This window comes from Oryctolagus cuniculus, chromosome 13 (assembly GCF_964237555.1).
Source record: "Oryctolagus cuniculus chromosome 13, mOryCun1.1, whole genome shotgun sequence".
In the NCBI taxonomy this organism is placed as follows: domain Eukaryota; kingdom Metazoa; phylum Chordata; class Mammalia; order Lagomorpha; family Leporidae; genus Oryctolagus; species Oryctolagus cuniculus.
This window is the reverse complement of record NC_091444.1, coordinates 65,657,353-65,674,955: the sequence shown is the minus strand read 5'-3', so window position 1 is coordinate 65,674,955 and position 17,603 is coordinate 65,657,353. Positions and strand designations below refer to the sequence as shown.

The window sequence follows — 17,603 nt, the reverse complement described above, 5'->3', positions numbered from 1 at the left end:
ATGGAATTATTCTTGCATGAAGTGGGATTTCCCTGTGGCTAAGAAGCAGGACCCACCATGAGTGAATTGGAATGACTTTCTTTCAAAGAAATCCACCACTCTGATTGTTTGATTTCTCCTCTAGGCATTTTACTTTTTCCAATGTGAGAAGCCAATGCCTCCGGTGCAAGGGAGTGTGGAGAAGGCTGGCTGGGTAACTACTACATAAAACCTGCAGAAATAACAAGCCTCACCCGTAGAACAATAGAGCACGTTGCTTTCTGAGAGAGTTCCTGATTTGCATGCACCTGTGCATAGCAGTGTGCGGAGTTTAAGAATGCTGTTAAGGTAGAGAGGTCGCCTAGCTTCTGAGCATCTACTGCAGAGCCACATCCGTGTGACTGCACATGCGTTTGAGTCAGGAGTCGCACAAGAAGACCGTGCCCTGTCAAGCAGTGCTGATTACGTAGCTTACTGTGCAGTCACTGGATTCTTGGGACGTCTCGGGGAATATGGACTCGTCACATTGAAAGTTCATGGGAAAACCACACTGTGGGACTTCGCTCTGTGAGTGTCCTACTCTTATGAAGAGGACACATTTGTCACTAATACAAAAGATTCTTCTCTACCCTGTTCTTTGCTAATCTGGTTTTGGTTAACGACTTCAGATTCCCCTTTACGTAACATTCTGTTCATTCACCCACTGGAAATGTAGTGAGTGTCTACCCTCCATACAACCCCGTGCTGGCTACTGAGGACACAGACGCTGCCACTGCCCAATCAGAACCTACTGTAGCCATGGAGACACATCTGAGTGTAGAAAAGCAACAATGTGTGATAGGTGGGGCTTTTTCCACCACCAAGGACCCGTCCCCTGGGTGCTCAGGGTGTGAGCCCAGGCTGCTGAAGTTCTCCATTTGCCAGCCCTCAATGATACAGAGAATTTGACTCGAGACAGAGGGGAAGGGAGAGTGAAGGCATTAACTGTTACCCGATCAATCATGTCTCCCCGCCCCATTCATGTGTCAAAGCTGTAAGTCCCTGACATCACGGTGTGACTGGACTTGGAGACAGAGTTTTTAAAGCGGTGATTGGATTCTAAAGAGGCCGCTGTGGTGGTTCCTCATCCGGGCTGACGGGTGTCCCAGTAAGAAGGGGCAATCTGGACACAAACACCCAAGGCACAGAGGAAGGAGCTTTTGGTGAGGCAGCAAGCAAGTGGCCACCTGCCAGCCAGCGACAGAGGCCGCAGAGGAGGGCGACTTCACTGCCTGCAGTGGGAGAGATCCTGTCCTTCTACTTAGGGAAGCATTCTAAGTACAGGCACACACTCAGTACGCAAAGTGATAGTTTACTTAAAAGGTGAGAAGGCAAACACACACACACACACCGGTGGGCGTAGTGCCATGGAGCCACTCCCGGCACCTCCCCCAGGTCCCAGGTGAAGGAGGCACACAGGGCAGGAGGAGGTTCTGATTACCATAGGTGGATAGGATTCCGCAGGGCTGGGCGTTGGGGGAGTGGTGTCCCTAAGCTGGCTACCTGCATTGTCCCATGTCACTGGGACCTCCAGCCTCCAGAAATATGAGGACAATCTCTGTTGTTTAAGCCACCCAATCTTTTTTTTTTTTTTTTTTTTTTTTTTTTTTTTAGTGGAAGGCCTAGCAAATGAATACATTAACCACTATTCCAATCAGAATTTTTAAAAAATCTCACAATTGTAGGAAACTTGTAAGTACAGTGTATTTGTTTTCCTTAAGCTATTTGAGAGTAAGTTGCAGACACTTTAGAAAGTTCCTGAGATTTTCATGGCGAAGGCAAAGGCTCTAATTAAACTAGAGAGGTTAGCATCTTAGAAAAACAAGGCATTATCGCAAGCTCTTCCTGAGAAGATGAAAGTACACACATTGCCTGGGGTGTGAGACCGTGAACAGTCAGCTTTCGGTGCCCCGTTTCTACTCTCGACTTTGGGCTCAAGGAAACTGTCTCTGTGTCCAGTGATGATGGACTACATAACCTCTGAGTTTGCTTCCAACTCCGGTCGTGATTTTACGCATTGTTTTTTCTGCCATGAGGGCCAAGAAGAAAGACCATGCAGTCCTGTGCCGAGTCTCAGGTGCCCATCCAACTGTTCAGCTCTCAGCACTTGCCAGCCCAAGTTCTTCAACGTGAAGTCCACTTCTCCCTCCCACCTCTGACACTCAGGTCTGGTGTCTCCTGCCTCTCTTCTCACGCTAACAACTCCGCTCAATCCCATGTTCATTGTGGCACTATTCACAGCAGCAAAGAAAGACAAGGAACTAGCCTAGATGCTCCTCACTGGATGAATGGATAGAGAAAGTGTAGTATCTATACACCGTGGACTATTGTGGGGAGCAACTCGGACTAGACTGTTACTGGAATTAAGACTTATTCTATGCATCTGCTCTCCCACAATATGGCGCTGAGAAGGGAGTTAACTTCTATGCAGCTGCCTCTCGCCAACCTGAGTGATGACCTGCAGGAGCTGATCCTGCTCCTGATTGGAGGAGAGCAGCGTACTTGGCGTGTGGGTAGCAGAGTTGGGATTGGTGGAGGAGGACTATAAAGGAGGAGAGAGACAACATGCACCAGGAACATCTGAGGGAACACCTGTGCAGCCCCCGAGAGAGCCGGCCGGCGGTGTGCCGCTCCCCCGCAGAAGTGGGGAAAGTGGCAGGGGGAACCGCCCTTCCACGGAGGTGGAAGGGTCGGTAGCCAACCCGGGAAGAACCAGCAGCAAACCCGGGGAGGGCCGAGCAGACAAAAGAACAGTGCAGGGTCCTGTGTCATTCCTCTGCGAAGAGGGGGAGCGACAGACTATCACTGCAATAAAGAGAATGAAACCCTGATATCTGTAACAGAGTGAATGGAACTGGAGGTCATTAACCCAAAGGAAATAATGGAGACACTGAAAGACAAATACCACATGTTTTCTCTCATATATCAACGTTCAAAAGTAAAATGCATGTTAAAGAATGTGGGTGCCATATTATTTGCTACGTAGGTATTTATAAAGGTTGTCAGCACTGAGTTATGTCACATAACAACATAGTATTCTTTCCTCATTTTCTGATAATAATATGTCCTCTGTGCTTTCTTGTGTGTGTGCATTTTCCTGGTGTATACTTAATGCTCAAACTTTCCAAATCTTTTTGTTTGTGATTATCTCTTACATATGGCAGCATACAGTTGGGTGTGCTGTGGGACCCATTCAGAAAATCATTTCATCTTCGTAGAGATTTACATTCATTATATAAGAGTAATAGTGAGAACTTGGTGTGGAATGCTCTCGTCTCTCCCACCGTACACCTGCCTCTGGAAACTCCCCTCATTCTCCGTGATCTTCCCAAGCTTCTCCTCCTCTGTGCTACTTGAGCACCTGTTCACTCCCCAGGAAGTTCATCACCTCCAAATCATTGCTGCTTTGCCTACCTTTCTCCCCGCTAGACTCCAGCTCTCTAGAGGGAGTGGCCTGGGTTCCTGGGTTCCTTCCCCATCTGTAGCCACGGCTACTGACTCCGTACTTGGCTCATAGCGGGTCCTCATTGCATGAGTGTGCCTTGCAGCACACACAGTGTTGGCCTGGCCAGGAGCAGGGGCTGGAGAGATGCTGCTGGACTGTAGGCTCTAAGGACTTGGGCCACGTCTGTCCGGTTAGTCCAGAACCACATCTGACACCTTGCGGTCACCAGTAAATACTTGTGCAGTGAATGCATGAACAAACCATCAACCAGGTCTTCCTTCTTGATATTTTTTCCACACGCTTTTCTCAGCTTCTGTTTTATTTTCTGACTCATCCTCGTCCAAAGGTGTGAACTAATCCTTACCTCAATGGGGTGGTGCCGAAGATGACAGGCAGTAATAAATATGAAGGCACTTAGTACACTATAAAGCCGCCGTAAACCTGAGTTACTGTGCTCTGCCCCTTCCTTCCAAGGGGGATGCTGGGTGAAGCTGGGCTGGGCTGACCTGGTTGGGGTTCAGCTGCCCTCAGGACCCGTCAGTGCGGAAGGGGCTCCAGCTTTCTCATCTCACCCTTCCTCACAAGTTCTGTGGGTTTTAATAAGGACCTTGGAGATTCCTTCCTTTGCAAGTAGAAAAGAATCATTCAGGTGCAGTAATTAGGGTTCACACAGGCTCTGTTCCTGTGGAAAGTCCTAATGAGGGTTTTTCTTCTTTCTTATTGGATTCTCCCAAAGGGTGCTCTTATTAGAGGAAAACGAGGCCCGCAGTCATGGAAAGAGGGGCTAGCCTGTGTTAGTCTGGCTTCTCCAAGTGGAAGTGATGGCGTGTGTGTGTGTGTGTGTGTGTGTGTGTAGGAGAGGATGCCCGAGTCCCTGGGCATCACCAGATTCGCGCAGGACCAGGGAGGGGGCTGATCATGCTTAACTAATAGAGGGCTGTCACGGGCCCAGAGCCTGCTGTGGTGCGGCAGGCTGCAGGCAGGGGCACCCGGTCTGGGTGACTGCACATGCGCCTTCAGGGCAAGAGAGATTATTCCTGCCCCCTGAGACTCCCTCCCGGAGTTGCAAACCTCTCAGTCATTTGTCATGGTGTGGGACCTCAGCCGTCTGAGAGGGGCAGGACAGGATGACCTCACGAGGTGAGGCGCGAGCCCTGAGGCTCTGTGAGCTGCTCCCTTCGCAGAGCCGCTGCAGCGCCAACCGCCCAAAGTGCTGACTCAGGCGTTTTGCAGCACATCCCGGCTGGCCTATAAAATCCACGTGATGCTGAATAAATTGGGCGAGGGCGGCGGGGTGGCGGGGGGGGGAATAAACAGGAATCTTCTCTCTCCCTGGCTCCCAGACACATCCACAGCATAGAAGGGACCTGGGGTGGGGGAGAGGTGCTGGGGGGGTGGGGGGAGGGCGCTGGTAACATCAGAGCAGGTTTTCAGGCTTCTACAAAAGAAACTCATGGGACTGCAGCCCAGGAAAATGGTGAATAAGGTGACACCGGGGTCCCCTCAGCCTTTGGATTCTTTGTTCCTCCAACTTCCCCTCCACCTTAGAGAGTTAAAGGGCCCTCATTTATCTGCTGCCCACTCCAGGGTCTGGCTTCTACCACTAAAATATTTTTCTTTCTCCTCCCGAGTTGAAATACGTGTTCTCAAGAAATCAGCAGCCACAGGCGAGGAGCCCGTCAAGGAGCTCATTCACGCCCGGGACACTGCCTGGGTCTCAGTTCTCCCAGGGCAGGTTTCCAGTGAGCCTCTGCGTGAGGGCAGGCCACCCTCGAGGAGCACCGGGCTCACGACACCTGTGTTTCTATTCCTGTTGATCTAGTGGCCCCAGTCACCCTGCTGTGCCTGGCTTGGACATGTAGCAGTGGCACCTGGCATGGGTCACAGGCCTACCCCACCCATGACCTTCCCCACGCCTCCCCTCTGTTGCTCACCAGGAACCTCCCATAACCACAGCAGGGTGAGTTGGGTTTTGGTGTTGAGTGTGCACTTCTTCAGCCAGGGAGGCCCTGTGTCCTCAGAGAGCCTGTGCGTCCCTCCCGGGTGGGAGTCCCTTCTTAAAACAGGTAGCATGACTTCCATGTTTACTTCTTAAGTTCTCAGAAAAATCACCCTGGGCAAAGACTCTCATATTATCTGCTTCATTTCAGCATAGAAAATGGAAACCTGAGGTCCACCCTCACTGGGGAGCTGCGTGGCTGTGTGGTTATGGATGGTTGTAGGCTTGGGCCCCTCTAGGTGCCACTGCCGTGTGGCCAGCACTGAGACAGAGGGGGTGAGGGACAGGTCATGGTGCGACAGAATGAAAACTGCTCAGTCATTTGGGTGGTAATTTGCTTTACTCCAAATAAGTAGTCCTCTGTATGGGGGGGGGGGGGAGATTTAACATTTGTCCACACCTTAGAAGTGGGGAGTTAGCTTCTACAGCCATCTTCCAGGCTCTGCCATCAAGGCATGGTGAGTTAGTATCTGAAGGCTTCTGTCACAAACACCTCGAACTTCACTACCTACATCCAACAAGGAGGCTCATGAATTAATACACAAGGCATTTAGAAATGATAGGTAAAACAAGAGAAGGTGAAAATCTGTGGTTGACTTGCAAAACACTGCAAGTGCCACTGTGGTTGCATGAGGCAGGGGCCAGGATCGAGCCGGCCGAGGACCTGTCCCTTTAAAAAGCCGGGTTCTTGCTCTCCGGCTCCCTTTGGCTAGGAGCACTGTGCCTTGGAACACCCTTCTGACAGGCAAAGGGACGCGTGTTAGGGATTGGCAGGAGAAGCCGGCCTTGAAGGGGGAGCGGGTTTGCCTGTTTGTACTGAAGTTTCTGTGTGCACGCCGCCTACTTGATGCCGGCTCACAGGGAACCTGGGACAGAGCACAGAACTCGCCCCAATATAGAGGAGCCATGTAGGACTGCCATAAGATTGTTTGCCTCCAGAGACTCGTACATTGAGAGAATCCCAGCTGAGCCCTACGGTCAGTGATCAAACCAGGGGAGAGCAAGCTTGCAGGGAGGGTGAGACAAATAGCCCAACCTTCTAATAGATGGAGGCCACTGAGATTTACACAAGAACGGGCTGAGCGCTGAACCAGTCAACTGGCTGAATGCATCAGTCACATGCTGAGTCAATCACTGGGCCAGAGTCTGGGGGAGAAGTGAAGGCTACCTGAGGAGTCTTTGTTCTCATTTTTTTTTTTTTTTTTTTTTGACAGGCAGAGTGGACAGTGAGAGAGAGAGACACAGAGAGAAAGGTCTTCCTTTTGCCGTTGGTTCACCCTCCAATGGCCGCTGCGGCCGGCGCGCTGCAGCCGGCACACCGTGCTGATCTGAATCCAGGAGCCAGGTGCTTCTCCTGGTCTCCCATGGGGTGCAGGGCCCAAGCACCTGGGCCATCCTCCACTGCCTTCCCGGGCCACAGCAGAGAGCTGGCCTGGAAGAGGGGCAACCGGGACAGAATCCGGCGCCCCGACCAGGACTAGAACCCAGTGTGCCGGCGCGGCAAGGCGGAGGATTAGTTCTCATTATTAAAGCAAACACCCATTACTGTACCCACCGTGGTTTGCATGTCCCCTCCAAAATGAGTGATGAAATTTGATTGCCACTGTGACAGTGTTGAGAGGTGGGCACTGTAAGAGGCGTTGCTGTCATGCAAGGATTAAGGCCATTATCTGTCCCCTTGCTCACCTAGTCCCTTCTGTCTTGGATGTGCCTGCTTGCCCGGCCACCTCTCTCTGCGGGATGACTCTTGCCTGATGCTAGCGCCATGCTCTCAGACCTCCCAGCCCCAGAACCTTGAGCCAAACACATTTCTATGGTTTGTAACTTGCCCAGTTGGTAGTATTCTGTTGTAGCAGCAGCAAACAGACTGAAACCTTACTCCTACTGAGCACTTGCCAGGTTAGGGCACACTCTCACGTAGAAGTTCTTTCATCCTTAGAAAAAAGCCTGGGAGGTAACAAGACAAGACAGAAAGGGCCTCGATTCTCCTTTATACAAAGTCCCCTGCAAGGTGTAGTTTTCAAGCCAGCACCCTAGATTTGACACTCCTCAGTCTGGAGTTCTCAGAGTGGAGATGTGGGTCCGAATCCCCAGGGAGGCATTTCCAAAATACTCTTCTTATGAGAACAGTTCACTTCCTTCTGTAGGCTTTGCCTAAATCCCCTGTGCCGTAGCTTAGTGTTGTGCCTCACACTATGCTTGCCAAAAATGATCATGTAAAACAGCTTCTACCTCATTGAAGTTTAATATTTAGAGACAGATAAACACATCCCACATTAAAATATAAAGTATATTATAAGAATTTAGTGTAACAGGAGTACTGTCCAGCATTGGAACTCCTTAACATGTATTTGTGAAATGAACATGAAATAGAAGTTTACAGAGGGGGCCAGTGTTGTGGCATAGCAGGTAAAGCTGACACCTGCAAAGCCAGCATCCCCTATGGGTGCTGGTTCGTGTCCTGGCTGCTCCACTTCTGGCCGATTCCTGCTATGTGCCTGGGAAAAACAGTGGAAGATGGCCCAAGTGTTTAGGTCCCTCCACTCATGTAGGAGATCTGAATGAAGCTCTTGGCCATGGTCTGGCTCAGCCACTGCTGTTGTGGCCACTTGGGAAGAGAAGCAGTGGGTGAAGATCAAGCTCTCCCTCTCAAATAAATCTTTAACAAAAAGGAAGTTTGCAGAGGAACAGGTGACTCTATCTGGGGCCATCGGGGAAGGCTTCTGATCACTGTTTAGGTGGACAGTTGAAACATGGCACTCAGTGTGTGTAAAATGCCTTATAACGTTTATTTCTCTTGTTATGTCTATTTCACCTCTAGCAACTTATCCTTAGGGACTTACTGTAGAAGAAAAGGAGATTTATGTTCAACATGTTTCTTACTGTGTAATTGATCATAGTGGCAAAGTGGAAGCAATCTTCACTCCAACAGTAGGCCACAGCAGTACCTAGATGGCAGGCACTCTGCTTGATGGGGTGTGTTATCAGAGCACAGGTACCGACTGGGAAACCTTCACGGGAGGATTCTTAAAGGGATAGAATCCTAAAAGGGTCAAGGTCCAGGATGATCCAAACTTGTGAAAGCACACATTCATGTGTGTGTGTGTGTCCTTGTCTGTAAAGTATTAACAGTGGTTCTCTCTGGGGCAAGAGGAAAGGTGGTTTTTATCTTCTCCAAGGCCATGTTTTATAAAATGGTCTTTCCCTCACTGGTCCTCAGGAACCTGAGAGGTCTGGTGTGAAGTCCTCGGAGTTTTCGTCTGAGCACGCACAGGTGTGTGATTTACACCTCTGGACCCAGGGACCCACCCGGGAGAGAAATGCCAAGGATGGGATGAGCAAGGGCCACTTAGTTTCAGAATGAAACAAAAGGAAGGACACGTTGCACACTGCAGCTACCTCGGTGGCAGCCTGGTGGCCCCTGGGTTGCCTCCCCCAGGCAGGGGACCAGTCATTGTTCTCTCCTCCTTTCTCCCCTGCTCCCTGCCCTGTTGACATTGTGCCTTGGAACACCCTCTGCAGGACAGCCTGGGCTAAGGCCTGAGTGACAGGAAAAGGGACACAGAAGCCTGCCTTGGGGGGAGCAGGTTTGCCTATTCGTGGTGAGGTTCTGTGTGCATACCAGGCTGAGTTCTTGCAGCCCAGAATTTGTGTTATTCATCAGCAAACAGAAGCGTCTGGAACAGAGCAAATGGTGCTTAGCAGAGGTTTGCTCAGTGATTGTAAATGTTGAGTAGTAATCTGAGTGTTTGCACACTGCTGGTTTGGAGAGAAACATGCTGTACGAGGCCTGAAGGCCAAGGTTGGTTGGCAGTTGGGAGGTCAAGGCCATGTGTAATATAAGCCTAAGGCATGAATTTGGCCCTGCGTGGTCCTGGCGCCCTTCTTCCCCTGTGAATTAGGGACTTCATCCCAGCTAGGGATTTGCAGATGCACGCCTTTGGTCCTTTCGTCAAAGGAGTCTGAAATTTCCATAGACTCCCGCCCAGGTTTTGTCTGTTGCCTCTTTTTCCCCCAAAGTTGATTCGTTTGTTGATTTATCCACTCTGCTAGGATCAACTGAACATGCACTATGTTCCAGGTTCTGTTCTAGACACTGGAATCCAGAAGAACGAGAGACACCCACAGTGCCAGGGACACACCAAACACTGCTAGGTCAATGCATTTCCTAGCCAAGTGCTCTGTGTGCTTGAAAAGATTTCCCGGAAACACTGCCTTCAACAAGAGGAGCAGATGGAAGCATCAGACACTGCAGAGGGCCCTAAATGGGATGCAGAAACATCTCCATTCAGGTGCAGGGACAGCCCAACCTGTTACTGCAGGACAAAGGTGTCACCTTGCTTTGTTCTTTATGTCCCTTCCATGCCAAGTTCAATGATTTAAGAAAAATACACCTAAGACTATATATTTAGAAAGGTTTTTCCTCAGTGAGACCTACTTCTGTTGACCACACCTAGCCCCCTGCCAGGCTCTTCAGAGAAGAGGAGCTCCAATATGAAGTTTCAACAACACAGTGTCACGGGCCGTGCCAGACCAGGGAGAACTGAGCAGTGGAGGCTCCAGTTGGGAGGGGCAACGGGATAAGAAACACCTCAAGACTCCGCCTCCCTCTGCTCTCTTCTCCCAGGCAGCGAGCGAGTGGAAGCACTTCCAATTACTCTTAGAGGCATCATTTACAGCAATCCCCTGTGTCTTAGGGTTTCGGCTCAGGTGATGCAAAGGGAGACCAGGAAGGTCTTATCTAGGATTTGGAGAGAGGACAGACAGGAGCCTCAGAGGTGTGCATGTGCAGACAAGCTCGGCAGAGGAGGGCAGGCTTCCAGGCAGGGGCCCCGCCAGGAGGAAACAGAGTGTGTTTGCTTCCAGGGGGCTGCCCTGCCCTGTGTCTTGGGACTGCAGTGCCCTCAGCTGATTGGATGAACGTGGTCCCCTGTCCGGGGTGTCCTCTTGGCTGTTCAGAGGAAATGGCTTTGGTGGAGTGGAGGAGATTGTCTTTGGGGACAGGTGCCGCCCTAGGAGATCCTTCCTAACAGGGGGCGTCTTTGTGTCCAGGTCCACACAGTCTGCAATGACTACAAATGCCCTGACTTTGTGTGAGCTCTTGAGACTCTGGACTGAGGGAGAATCTGTAAGCCAAGAGAAATGTGTGTGAGCACCCCCCCAGTGGCTCTCAGGGACATCACAGGACAATTCCAGGGGCTACAGGACTTAGCCCTCACCTCCTCCTGGCTGAGCTCCTGGACTTGGCCTCACCCTGGAGAGTCCCTGAGCTGATCTGTGGCTAGGAGACCCAGGCCCAGATGTTGCTGTAGGGAAGAGATCCGACCCCTCAGGCTTTGAATTGCTTTCTCCCTACATAAGGAAGGATAAAGTGGATAGAGGAAGTCATGAGTCCAGGTTAGAATAAAAGTGAACATTTAATGCCACCATAGTTCGATTCTGTTAAACACCAGATTCTTTTCTGACAACATTTTACACCTCATATGCCACAAAAAGAGATCGTAGCCAGCAAACAATGTCTTCACACCGGAAATGGCACACAGCTTAATGGAGTCATGTCACCAGTTTATGAGAACTTGAACTTTCTTTTTCAGACTGTTCTCCAGGTAAGTCTGTTCGTATTTATCATGATCAAGCCGACAGCTAACTTTTATATAGCTATGTGGAGGCCCATACACAAAAACCAGCCTGCAAACAGGCTGCTGGGACCTGCCCAAGCGCAATTGGTCCAATTTCTGACCTTAACAAATGAGCTTTATTTAAAAAAAATTCAACAGCAAATATTTATGAACTAAGAACTTAATTTTCAAAACAACACTCACTTTCTGCCCATTAAACAGTGGATTCAAAATAATGACTTTAAATACTACCATTGATTTTTAAAATAAGATACTATGAACTTGTTTGTGAATTCGTGTTTCTGATACAATAAATGCACTTGGGCAGGCCTTGTCTCCAAATTTCAGATGGGCCCATTTCTACAGATAAGCATATTTATATATACATACATACATACATTACTCATCGTGGAATCAGAGCTAGAGCCGGAAGGAACTACAAAGATCATTTAGCACAATGTCCTCACTTCACAGATTAGAAAACTGAGTTCCAGAGAAGTTAGGTAAGGTATCCAAGGCCATAGGACTCCTGTGGAAACTGGAATTAGAACTCAGGTTTTCTGTCCTGTGCTCTCCTATGCCTTTTACACTCACACATCCACATACGCACGCGCACACACACACACACACACACACTGGTACAGAAGAGTGATGTGTGTGTTCATATACACACACCCCTGGTGCAACATGATCTCGTGGGAAGAGTCCGCTGTGCTGGACATAAGCCCCGTTCTGCTATAAACCTGCTCTGTGAACTTGAACCAGACGTGACTATTGACTTCAGCTTCTTCATCTCTACGTGATTATCCCAGCTGTTACAGAGAGCGTTAATTTCTTCAAAGCATGTCCCATCAGTGATACCATTTTTGCTTCACCCTATTCCCGAAGGGCAGCTTCTAGGAACCCCCTCCCTGCCCTATTTTCCTCTGGGGAACCCGAGGTCCAGCAGAGTAAGGTGACCCACCCCAGCTGGCACAGCTGATGATGGAGCCAGGCCTGACACCTGCTGCCTTTCTCCTAGCCCAAGGCTCTTCCTCCCAGGATTGGCTGCCTCCCAAAAGTCAGTGCCAACCCCAGCCCCTCCCTGCTTCTCAAGGGTCGAGTGAGGGTACAAAGATGCCTTAAGTATTATTACAGGTTGTAGGAAACACTAAAGTGCTTTGGTTTTTCCAGGAAAAAAAATGATTATTTATATATCCAAGGTAACAACCTCTAGTTGCTTTCTCAACTCCTTTCTTAGCACTGGGGGTGGGGGGTAGGGGTTGGCTGGGACTTTAGGGAAAAGTAGGAAGCAAATACCGTCAGCACTTTCCTGAAATTTAATGTTGAGCCAGCAGGAAGAGTCTGGATCATCTTCCACCCCGCCTGTAGATTTCTAAGACCATTAACATCAAATTCACAACAAAGGGATTTTTCCCCTTTGGCTATTCACTATGCAGACAGCTTAGATTGTAAACTGCGGTACACTTGGAGGACTGGACCCTAATCCCAGTCCTCTGGATTCACTTCTCTTTCCTCCTCACAGTCCGTGTCTGTGTTGACAGACTCTGCTGGAGGGAGAAATGCATGGACAGAACACAGCTGTAGACAGGTCCCCCAGACCAACACGTTAGTGCACAGCACTCAGATAGCAAGCCCAACGTGATGTATAAATAAGTGAAAAAACACACCAGCAATACTGTAAAATAACAGCCCGAGTTGACAAATGAATCAGAACTTCTTCACAACCCGAGTGTGTTAGTAGGGGAATGAAGGGATGGACTGTTTTCAGTTTGGAAGGTCATGTCCATGTGTACATCACACAGGTGTGCGAGTGCCTCACGTGGAGATGCTGGGGACCTCCGCCTAGATGGATGAAGGCTTGACACTGCTTCAGGCACCCCTGGGGTCCAATATCATGCCATCACCTTAGGTTCTGAGTAGGGCCACCGAAAGCAGAATGTGTTGGTTTATAGATGGACAAATCAGTGTGTAAAGCATGTTTCTTCTGGACTGGAACTATGCTTTTATTACCACAGGAATAATGAACAATTTGTAATTTAACAATGCTATGTCTTCAGGGAGATTGCTAAGGAACACAGTTGGTACGTTTTACCCACACACGTTGGCAGACACTTGCTGGAGGAGAGAGGAACACGGTATCGCCACCACCTGTCTCTCCCGACTCTCCCCAGAACTTCAGAACTGACCCTGGCAGCACCCATGAAGCCGAATAACTGGCTTTATTTCACTTGGGGCAGACACAGTGGGCAGGGCTGGCCTCTTCTCTCCATGCAGAAGGCTCGGGTATGGGAGGCAGCCCCCAAGAGTTCCCCTCCTGGCCTGGAAAACTATCCCAGCAGGAAGGAACATGAGTAGATCCATGAAACGTTTTCAGCTGGAGATGAACTCCTCTTTAGCGATCTCTTTTACAGTCTAAAGTCCATTTGGCAAGAAGACACCTAAAAACTTCCAATGCACCATCCCTTTGAAGGGCTCGATTACAGCTCAGCAGCCACCGGTGGCACCGACAGCTACGTTTGCAATGCAGAATCCACGGGCTCTCGGCAGCCTTGCCTTCCAGCCCACGACGGCACGGTCAGACAGCGGCTTTCCAACAGTAACGCCCGTAATGAAGGCTTACGGAGTGGCCACAGTGAATGGTGAGTGTTATAACCTGAAGCCCAAAGCCAGCAGCCGGTTTACAGGGACATGAGTGACAGACACCCAAGTGGGGCACAGTGGTGTTTCTTGCTCAACACTCGCACGAAAATGCACGTGGTAAACATATGACCCGAACGTGTGTGGAAGGCGCCTGGGACCTGTACCCTGGAGGACAAGTCTGACTGCAGTCGGTGCTGCAGACTCTCGGAACGCATCACCTGCTGGGCCACACGCCTGCCCGCTCCACTCCCCACCTTGAGCTGTGTGGGCTTTTTTTTTTTTTTTTTTTTAATCCCAGCTTTTAATTCGAGGGGCCCCTTCCCTGCTTGGGGTCCCTGTGTGATTTCCACCTGTGTCAATACAGGGCCCACCGCTGTCTTTGCATGGCATGGTCAGAATAGCAATCAGAGAGAAAACAACAGGCAGGGTGTTCTAATTTCAACTCTGAAAGAGATGAAAGTCACAGGCGGCTCCCTCGTGATGTGCAGGGGGCTTCAAGGACAAGAAGATCAAAGGCTCCCGCTCGCAGCTGGGCACCGAGAGCCGGGGACGAAGCCGACTGCCGCTGCCTCAGCGCGTGGCCAGCGCCAAGTGCAGCGTGCCCCCCCCCCCCCGCCCCCGCAAGCAGCTTCACGGGCTCCCTGTTTGGATCTTAGTTGTGCTTGGCTGCTGAGGCATCGTGTCCACTCCAACCCGTCGAGCAGGGCATGCAGGGCCAGCATTCAGACAGGCAATTAAGGCTTCTGTGTCTAAGTGTTAATTTCAAATACACATTTTTCGGCTCCTTTCATTTGAGCATAATGAAGTGGAAATGAGTTAGCATTCCCTTTGCCTTCTTGGCTTACGCATCACCAAGACAGGAAGGAGGCCCAAGACTCCCACACCAGGTCACTGGGTGAGGCACCCAGCAGTTACTGGGACTGCATCCACACAGAGGGCCGAGGCCTGCTTCCTCTGTGCCCAAGGAGCCTGAGCAGGAACGAGCATAGCACAGCACAGACTAGGGGATTTCTTCAGGTTTTTATAAAACTTAGTGCATTAAGATGTTTGCAGCTTACTTAGGTTAAAACAAGACAGACAACATCTCTGTAAAGATGTCCTTCTACACACTTTGGCCAACAGGATCTTTTGTTTGTTTGTTTGTTTGTTTGTTTTTGTTTTTGTTTTTTTAGATTGCGGCTCAAGCACTTGGGGATGAGCAGGAAACTGGAGTGGAAGTGCAGCAGCCTGGCCAGGACTCGAACCAGCACTCTAATAGGCGACTCCAACGTCGCAGGCCGCAGCTTACCCTACTATGCCACAGCACCAGCCCCTGCCAGCAGGGTCTTAAGAGCTGTTCCACACCGTGGCACCCTGACTTAGGAAGGTAACTCTTGGTGTCCTTTAACCTTTTGTTTATATCAAAAAGTTGATGTAGATGTGCAAAATGTATGAACCTAAGCGCGGGTTTAGGCAGGAGAGCTGACGACCTCGCCCCAGGAAAAAGGGCGCGGATGGCAGGTTTCACTCCCTGTAAATGTCTCCACTTGGTCTCACGGCAGGCTGGGCACCAGGCCCTGTGCTGGCCTGCTGAGGAAGTCTGAGCAACATGGCGACTACTCCACAAGCTAAGCTCACTGATTCCCAATGCAACAAATCTGCTTCCAACCAAAAAAACCAAAGAGTACTCACCTTTGAAAATGCACAGATGATCAGCTGTGCCTGAGGTTGTGTCTTTGGAACCAGCACGGAAAAGGAGCGCCAAATGGCAGACTCAAAGGGCTGGCAGCCTCCTGGGTTCAGGAGCTTGCAAGAATATTGCAGTGAGGCCCCTCTGCACACATGCTGTGGGCCAGAGGTGGGCTAGGAGCCCCAGGGCTGTCCTGCCGAAGGGGTTAGGGTTGAGGAGCTGAGGGAGGCCCTGCGTCCCGGGGCTACTTATTTGTCAATCTGGAGGGATGCACAGAGCGGAAGTGATCCATTCCAGAGGAGCCTGCAGTACTCCCTGAGCACCTACATCCACAGCAAGGCTGCAGAAACTCCTGGGGAGGGTCTGCCCAGCTCCCACGGGCCTCCTGGGCTTCTCGGGGCGCTGGCCAGCTGCATCGTGAAGATTCCTTGGTTGTGCTCTGCCTCTGGTTTCCACCACTAACATGGGTATAAAAATCCCATCAGCAGCTGCTGCAATTTGAGAATGAGGTCCTAAGTTCGCAGGAGCCAAGACCTGCACATCCACCCTCCTTAAACTTAGGGTTCCACGACGCTGGGAGGAGAAACTGTACTCTACCTTCAGATGCCAGGGTTCTGGGAACCAAACTCATCCCTTATGGGTACGGAGGCTCTGGATAGGGGAGAGCTGCACTTCTCGCTTTTAGGCAGTGATTCTGGACAAAAGAAAATGCATGCAATCCCAGGCCAAGCATCTTGTTCTAAACCAACACTATGGGAGTATCGGAGCACACACAAGCCCGAGCAGGCGTCTGAAAGGAAAAAGCCCCTGCTTCCATCAATTCGCCAACCTAGAACAAAGAAATATGGCTCCACTGAATTGGTTCAAGCTTCCAATCCAGAGTCTTTGGAATAAAAATAGTCATGAAAAAGTTCTGAGGGCCACAAACACCCCGGATTTGTGGAGAAAGGAGGGCTGGAATAAAGAGCCCACCTTCAAGGAGAGAGTGGGCCCAGGGCACCAAGGATTCCTTTTCCACTCAAGCTGCAGGCCCTGTCTCCTCTCCTGGTCTCTCAAGTTCATGTGCACCTGCTCCCCGGTCAGCCCTCTGAGTGCACCCGCTGACCTGCTGCTTATAAGAGGTGGCACTTCGCGTCACCTGCCGCTCCAAGCTCTCTTTGGAAACACACACTGGCTTGTGGCAATGAAGTCTCTACGTCCTGTTTGAGTGGCCTTACCAGGATAACCGTCAAAGACAGGGAACATTTATTCATATGCAGTACTGATTAGGAAATATCTCTACAAACACAACTTACTTAGAAACAGCAAGTCAGAAACAGGATAAAACACCAAGAGAAAAACGAGCTGTAAATACACCTCAAAAACGTGTGGGATTTTGTTTTGCTGTTTTCATCTTGACTAGCACCATCTGTACACAAGAAAATATGAACATAAATGTTTGGATAATCATAAAGATTTGCAAGGCACTTAATCAATCATTCTGGGGTGTGTGTATGTTTTTCTTTTTTTTTTTTTTTTTTCCCGCTTTCCACAGCAATCCTACGTCTACCCTCCCCTTTCCTCACAAAAGCAAGACAAGAGTGAGCTCCCTTTTGCTAGCAGTTCTTATGTACAAACAAGTTCTCTGAAGTTCCACAAAGTGCTTGTTCAGTCTCACGGGGCTTCCACGTCCCTTGGGCTTCCCATCATTCTCTCCTTCTATGCGTGTTTAGTGTTTGCACCTTTCCTCCAGGAAACAAAAGAAAAATCGCCTTCCGCTCAACTCACTCCAGACTTGCCACCAACCTTCATCCTCATTCTATCGTCTCTGGGTGCTGCCAGCACAGAGGGCCTGGGGAGGGGGCCGCCCCGTCAGTCCCGGGGAGCCGGCGGCCCGGCTCTTTACCGACGCCTGGAGGTGATGTCGAAGCAGGTGATCATCATGAGGTGCGCCTTGCAGAAGTTCACGCGGCTCTCCAGGCGCTCCGTCACACACTCGAGTGCCTCCAGGTACTCCAGGGAATCCAGCTCCAACACCTGCTCCAAGTCGACTGCAAAAGAAGAGGGACCGATGGAGACGCGGGCCAGCGTGGCAGGGACAGTCCCCTGACCGCCCCGCCCAGGCCACCCCGGGGCCTGCACAGCTCACTGTGCCTGCAAGCAGGCAGCTTCAGTGTCCCCAGCCACCTGCTCCGGGCACCTCTCCAGTGCCCACCACTGCCGCCGGCACAG

General features: G+C 50.4%; 1 protein-coding gene across 4 annotated transcripts in view; it reads right to left on the bottom strand.

Annotated features, from left to right (window-relative positions):
* Nucleotides 1-10,860: 10,860 nt before the first annotated feature.
* The window catches only part of KIF26B (kinesin family member 26B), a 517,449-nt gene continuing 510,706 nt past the window's right edge, over nucleotides 10,861-17,603 (bottom strand). For all 4 annotated transcript variants that reach the window (XM_051820805.2, XM_051820806.2, XM_008268162.4 and 1 more), the window contains one exon: nucleotides 10,861-17,422. In XM_051820805.2, coding sequence (XP_051676765.2) covers nucleotides 17,274-17,422 — 149 coding nt within the window. In that variant the 3' untranslated portion in view covers nucleotides 10,861-17,273. The remainder of the gene's footprint in view (nucleotides 17,423-17,603) is intronic.